At 24.7% G+C, this 7,834-nt stretch overlaps 1 protein-coding gene across 1 annotated transcript; it reads left to right on the top strand.

Moving 5' to 3' along the window:
* The first annotated feature begins 455 nt into the window (after positions 1 to 455).
* Positions 456 to 3,028, top strand: LOC105843796 (somatomedin-B and thrombospondin type-1 domain-containing protein). The gene is made up of 4 exons (XM_065807723.1): positions 456 to 794; positions 1,093 to 1,272; positions 2,288 to 2,411; positions 2,562 to 3,028. Exons 1-4 carry the CDS (start codon positions 542 to 544, stop codon positions 2,836 to 2,838), a joined length of 834 nt encoding a protein of 277 aa, XP_065663795.1. The 5' UTR covers positions 456 to 541; the 3' UTR covers positions 2,839 to 3,028.
* The last annotated feature ends 4,806 nt before the right edge of the window (positions 3,029 to 7,834 follow it).

Raw genomic sequence — 7,834 nt, 5'->3', positions numbered from 1 at the left:
ATTTATGATTATAAAATAAAACGTGTTTATAATTTTTCAGGAAAAAATTAAAATCGATTATATACTTACCGCTATTGTTTGTCATAAACTGATAGATGATGCATTCTTATTTAAATAAGGAAATGTTTTGTAAATTATTAATATAATGAAAGGAACATGTAAATAAAATTAGGCAGAAAAAAAAAAAAAAATTGATGACCAAAAATTTCAAGTCTAGAAAACTAAATATAATACTATATAGATGTATATGAAAAAATATTATATAATATTTATTTCTTTATTCAAAAACTTAAGTCAATATAAAAGTATCAACTTAAATGAAAATTATAAGATTTTATAAAACTCTAAGATTTTATATTTTCAATGTTTTAATTTTGAAACTTAAAAACATAAAATATTAACTTTATAATATTTATTAATTTATATATTTTATTTAAACATTATAAATAAAAAGGTTTTGTTTATTATATTAAAAAAGAAAGATAAAAAATAAATAACAAAGAAGCATCCTCTGAATTGAAGGAAGTGATTGTGGTTCAGAATGTTCTTACAAAACCTTGTACGTTTGCTTATATTTCTTGCAAGTTTTATCTTTATTTGCCAAAGTATGTGTGATCAAAGACCATATGGTGGAAAAATGATGTGTTGCACTGGAAAAGATGCACAATGTTTTGTAAAGATGGAGAATAACCGTACACCTGGACGAACAAATGCAATATGTTACTGCGATTCACACTGTAAATTTACAGACGACTGTTGCCAAGACTACGATAAAATACAAAAGCTCTGTCAGGGTAAGCATAATGCTTTATTAAAAGCTATAAACTATTATTTAATTATTTTTTTAATTGCAACTACTATAAATAAATATTATCTTAGAATTATATTTACTAAATTTTATTTTTATGGATTTCAATTTATTTTTATTTAAATAAAAATTGTTAGTCTTAATCAATATTATTGCGTTTTTTATAAAATTATTTTTTTTAAAAAATAATAATTTTAATAGCAACAAACATTTAAAATTTAATAACTGAGTTTTTATTATTATCTTTAATAGCATAAAAAAATAGTGTTTTTTCCACTTCTTAGGAGCTATTGATTGCGAGGTAAGCGAGTGGGGAGATTGGGGCAACTGCAGCTCTTCTTGTGGATCTGGGGTAATGAACAGAAGACGCAAAATAACCCAGATGCCATCTAACGGAGGAAAAACATGTTCTATTCTCCTACAAACACGAGGCTGTAACACAAACAACGTGTGCAAAGACAATTGTAAGTTCATATTAAGCTTTTTCAACAAAAGGTTACAACTAAAATCAGTGACGGATCAAGGAATTTTTGGTGGAGGGGGATGTTAAAATATTTTTGTATTTTGTACCACATTTGCGTCTCGTAAAAAATAAGGTCTTTTTTTTCTGAGATATTTTAGGAGTTTCAGTATCTAGTGGGGGGGGGGGGGAGATAATGCGTACCCTTTACCCACTCCGGAATCCGTCACTGACTATAATTACGGCTTTACTCTATGTTTTTTTAACAAAGTTATGTTTATGATCTAACTGTATTAGTTTTCAAACTATAAGCTTGTTTGGCTCTAAATGGTTAGAAGTAAATAAAAGTTCAATCATTTTATTTACTTGTGCTTTTGTACCTGTGGCGCAGTGGTTAGAGTGCTGACGTGGCGCAGTAAAAAGAACCAATCATATTATTCTGCCAACTAGATCTTGTATTTTTAAAACAGTTGTTTATTTATTACTTATATTCATTTAAATTTATCAAAACTATTATTAGTTGATTTAAGTTCCAGATTATAAACACTTAATTCAAAAATGCCATTTTCTTTTTTTTGATAAAATTTTTATTTTTTTGCAAATTAAGCTACTAATTATAATTTTTTTTTTTTTTGATTATTTAGATGATTTCTTCATTAAAGATTTTCAACTTTTAAATTTCAAGTGTAGAATAAAATAATAATACATATTAGCAAACTAATAAATTATTAAATAATTTATTTATATGTATTTGGAATGACAAATTATTCTAATTTGTTTAAATATTCGGTGTTGAACCTTATTTAAAAAATATTTGAAAAGTTATTTTTTTTTTAGACTACACTATGAACTTTTTTTTAATATTCTAATTTTTTTTGAATTCTTTATTGTTTTAATTTTTATATTTATTACTATCGAATTAACAGAATACTCAGAATACCAGTTATTGGTTATTTAGTTACTATGTTGGTTACTTAAAAACCTTTCTTGGTTAGTTAAAAGTAAACTTTTTTTTGTAGACGAAAGCGCATTGATTTTACCGACAACGTATCGCCGACAACCGTTGGGAGAATTTATGTTTGAAAATATTTTGCCAGTTGAAAAATCAAGTGAATTAACTGAAAAACAGCGAATATCACCAACGTATTTTTATTTTATATATATATATATTTTTTTTTTTATATATACATTAATTTGTTGTAATCGTGTACCTTTAAAGCTTAAAATTTTTTTCTAAACTATGAGCTTAGTATGATATTTTTAAATAAATATACTTTAATTCTTTTAATTTAGATATTCGTATTGCGTACACTATAAGATGAGTTACAAGCGCTCCTCTTGTGAAAATACATGGGCCGATAGTTTTATAAGCAGCGTTCCAGTATGTGCAGAATGTCAATCGCGTGTTATGAATGATGGTCGGTGTAGAGGAGAAGGATCCATTGGTGTTAAAACTCGGTGGAAAGCATTGGGATTATCTCAATGTCAAGGGGAATGGATTCGACTAGGACCAATTATTCCGAATTGCACATGTGACGAAAATGGCTTTTCAAATTTTGTTTTTGTGTAAAACAAAATTTGAAAAGCCATTTCGCGCTTATGTACATTTAGAGAAAATTTGATAAAATTATTTTGCTACATTGAACCAAACATTTAATTGCCGCAAATGTGAAATTCAAAAAGAAAGAATAACTTGTGTAAATAATATACAACAAATATTTTATATTATTTATTAATTTCGATTTCCAATTTGTGCATTGTGTCAAAAAAATGCACAAGAAAATGCATAAGATATTGAATTATATTTTTATCAGATACTTTGACCCACTTTTTTTTGTAAATTTATATAACACAAAATGAAAAAGTAAAAAATAATTGATATTTGAAGTTAAATTTACTTGAATTTTATTAAAAAGAACTGACCACCATCTCACCAGAAACAAAAACAATAGTTTTAATTTTTTTTTTTTTTTTGCATACGATTTTTTATATTTATATTTAAATCTTTTTAACTGTTTATAAAATTGTTTCAAACGATTTGTGCATTATAAAGAAATATTAACTTCGAAAGTTATAATTTTTTTGTATATTTATTCATAATGTAAAATACAACAACAAAAGTTTGATACCTGGAGTTGTCACATCTTAGGGAAGGTAATGAGAAAATTCGGTGGTTTTGTGCTAAAGTTTGTATTATTCATAGATATCGGAAGATCGTAAAGATCAGAAGAGTTACAAATAAATATCTCATTGATTTTGATCAAGTTGTTTTAAAATTTTAGAGCGTAAGTTTAAAAAAAGAAATCGCTTATTAAAAAAGGTCATGAAATGATTAACAAATGATAATGATCATAGTATTACTGCATCTGAATTCATTTATTTATTTACCCTCGTTTTAATTTTTTTTTTTTTCAAATCTATCAGCTATAAAAAAGTAATCATTTTACCAGTATGTTTACTTCATCATAAATATTCATTATCTTACGAGTTTTTAAGTAGAAAAATTTGCAATTAAAATTTTAAAATGGCGTTCATGGCTTTCTATGCGTTTAGAGCAATATGGCTTCCCCTGCGTTTTCTTTTCACATTTTTGATATATTTAAGAAAATATTAATATCAAAAGTATTGCAAAACAAACAGGATTTTAAAAAAAAGATTTCTAAAAAAGTTTCACTTGTTTTTTGTAACAAAAAATGTTTTTTTCTCGGTTATCGGAATATTAAAACACAAAAAAAGAAACATACGCAAAATGTAATATCTCAAATGTCATTGATTTCTTTCAAAAGTTTACCATTACAAAAATCGTTGAAGTTGTAGTAGATGTAAATTTACCAGATTCTCAGGTAGTGGACATGTCGGACAATACACTTTCATTACAATAGAAATACAATACACTTCATTCATATTAGAACCTAAGTGTGGTATAACTCCTAGATATGAAAATAATGAATGTACCCTGAAAATTTCCTTGTAATTACACCAAGAGGTATTGTATTTTGTATTATCGTGTATATTAAAAATCTGCAAATAGCTTGAAAAAAATTTTAAATTTAATAAACTTTGACAGTTAAATGTCGAACACCAATAGAATAAGCTTGTTGAATTTCTAATTCATTTTCTGTGAATGAGTAACAGTTCTTTTATTTTTTTAAAGGATGTTTATTTGTAGCATTTCTTCTTTAGAAAATGTTCTTCTCATGTTTCTAGTTTCATCGTTATTTTTTTTCGTTTTTTTCTCATAAAATGTCCTATAAGAGTTTTTGAACTTTCAAAAACTTTGTAAACTCCAGTAGCGCATTCATTAAACTGTAATATTGCTGATAAAACTTCAAAACCTTTTTTCTAGCAAAATTATTTTTGGGGTATTTTTATATAATAAAACTCATTTAATAGAGTTCAAAGCATCATATTAGTTTAAGGGTCGCCTGTGTAAAAAACACCAAAACAATTCGACAAATTGTTTTTTGAAATTATTTTAGAAGATTTTTGTCTCCCTGTCCAAAAATAATATTATGCTTGGCGTTGCAACGGGAATGAAATCATACTTATGATTTTAGAACTTATACCATTACAAAACCATACATAAAGTTATACATATTTAAAACCATAATTAAATTATAAATTTATTAAACTGTAAACTCAAAATTCGAATTTTTAATGCTTTAGTATCACCGCTATATATAGTTTTTCCGCTATTTATATTTAGTACCACCTTCCGCTATATATATATAAATATATATATATATATATATATATATATATATATATATATATATAATATATATATATATATATATATATATATATATATATATATATATATACTGGGCCGCCAAGAGCGTCACGCCGCCTGAGACAGCAACCCTGATTGGCGCCCTTATTTATCAAAATTTTCCTTATATTATAGATGAAGGACTTGTAAATTAGTAAGTTTTTGTTATTAATTGTTAATTAAACCTTAATTGCTAAAGTCTTATATTATAAAATAAGGTAAATAGGAACTTATAATTCACATGCGACCATACATGCAATAGTTTTTAATAAACTTGTTGTTTTTTTGTTGGTTTTTTTTTAACTAAGCTTTATTTGAAAGAACGGTCCTACGCTAAATATAGTTATCTCCAGTTATCAAAGGATTTGCTCTGGTTATTCAACATATTAAACTGACGTTTATTTCTAATCAAAGCTTTAATTTTATAAAACAAATAAATATAAAAGTTATAAAACGGAAATATAAAATAAATTTTTGAAAAATTGTTAATATACAAGTAACAATGACTTCGGTTTCATAAAATTTCATGGAAAAATGCCAAAGGTGTAACTTTTTAAAGTATGTTTGCAGTTAATATGTTTTTTTAGATTATGCAAAAAAGTAAATATGTGGATTACTTGGATCAAAAACTGCGTGTGTATAAAACAATTTTATTTATAGGTAAAAGTTTTTACTTTGAAACTCCACCCCATACTTATCTACGCCACCGTCGGTATTCAACAAATTTTTTAAAGAGATTTACAGCATCCTAATATTTATTTCACCTTTTATGAAAAGAAATAACGGCTCGTTTAATAATGTGTATCTTCATGCATATTCATTTGTTCTAGCATTTATACGGTTAAAGCAATGTTATTATATCTACCGATTGTTCCCAGTATAACTAATTACTTACTAAACTTAGACTGAAACTTAATGTAAAGCTACATAAAAATAAATATAAACGAAAGATATATACAAAGAAAATATTATTTCTTATTATTAATTCTGAATAACCCCATGTATCTTTATAACTTAATTATTGGAGTAAAGTTATGTCTAAAGTACATAAGCGCGTGCTAATATGGGGGTAACTTAAAATTGGTTTGAGGAATTTTCTTTCTGTTTGCCAACTATTTGTTTTACCTGTATTCATAGGCGTTTTCCTAATTTCTAACTACAAACTAATCAAATAAAAACTATTGTAAGACATTTTTTAATTTACAGAATATAAAAAGCACAAACTTTGAGTTTTGAAGCATTGAAAACATGGACAATCAGTTGCGTAGCTTTTACGCATTGAGTCAACAAATAAACATAACTAAATAAACTTGTCAAGAAAAAGTCAACAAAAGTTCAAATACTTTCAGATAGTAAATAAATTGAATTTAATGCAATCTTCTTATCTATCCTTTGATTAAATATATAACATTAAATTTTTTTTACTTTAACGGTTTGTAAGCAGTCTCTCTTGAAATAAGTTGTTTATAGAAATGAAAAAAAAATTTGTAAATTAAAAAAATCAAAAACTTCTCCGATTACATTTATAGAAATATTCCTTTGCACAGTTCTAATAAATTAGAAACTATTTTAATCTGGTTTAATTTAGATTAATCTGGTTTAATTTAGACTAATCTGGTTTAATTTAGATGTTTTCCTTTCATTTGTAAATTACTATTAAAACATTGCTACTTTATTTGTAATTTACAAATTTTACAGTTAAAACAATTTTTTAATTGATAACTTTGAATAAAGTTTCTTTATTTAAAGTTATCAATTAAAAAATTATTTACAAAATCCATATATTTTTGTAAAATTTTTTTTTTGTTATTAAGTAGTTACTATAAGAATTAATTCTTCATGATGAAAAAAAAACAAAAATCATCAGGAAGGTGATGAACATTAGGAGTTTTTGTGCATCATCAGAAAAAATGAGAAACATTAAAAATTATAAGTCAGAAGACAGTTTTTACTAAATGTTATTTCAATCATCCTGCAAATCACTGCCCATTTATAAAAAACTTTATGTTGAAGTCACTGTACTTGGCCTTTTTTTATTTTTTTATTTTTCCATTAAGTTGACATAAGATTTCCTAAATAAAAATATTTTGTAAATAACCTTATTGAACGCAAAAAAAAAAAAAAAAAAAATATTGTCAGCGAACATAAAACTCATTAAACTTGAGGTTTATTTTAGATCATTTATATTAATCAAAAACAATACTATTCTCAAAATGAAACATATTACTTTTAAAAAATGAAACCTATAAAAATAAAAATGCATAAATATAAAAATACCGATTAAAATGTTTAGAAACTTTTAGTTATTATTTACATCAACTTTTTTATTTGGATAATCTGAAAAAAAAAAAAAAAATCTCACACAACTTGATTGTAATATATTTTACGATTTGAAACTTTATAACCGATTTCTATTTTAGTTTTCTTATTTTATTTTGTTTACAAAAACAACAGTAAAACTATGACCATGAGATTAAATTTTTTACAAACCAAGTTTCAAATAGAGATCTCTATTTTGTTTTTCAAAAAAAAAAAAAGTTTAATGAGTTTTATGTTCGCTGACAACTTTTTTTTTTTTTTCATTTTTTTAAAATTTTGTCGATAAGTGATTTCTCTGGTTAAATATAGAGATAAAATTGATTAATATTTTAAGTAAAAGTTAATATTTAAGAAAAACTTAGTTTCATAAACAGACATCTAAGCAAATAAAAGGTTACAAAATCCAAGAATCTTCTGATAATATGACTGTATAGTTCAATGCTGCTTTTATTATTTAAAGAAAATAGAATAAATA

The sequence above is a fragment of the Hydra vulgaris genome, chromosome 10 (assembly GCF_038396675.1).
Source record: "Hydra vulgaris chromosome 10, alternate assembly HydraT2T_AEP".
Taxonomy (NCBI): domain Eukaryota; kingdom Metazoa; phylum Cnidaria; class Hydrozoa; order Anthoathecata; family Hydridae; genus Hydra; species Hydra vulgaris.
Note: the sequence above shows the minus strand (reverse complement) of the source record. Positions and strands in the feature narration are given on the sequence as shown.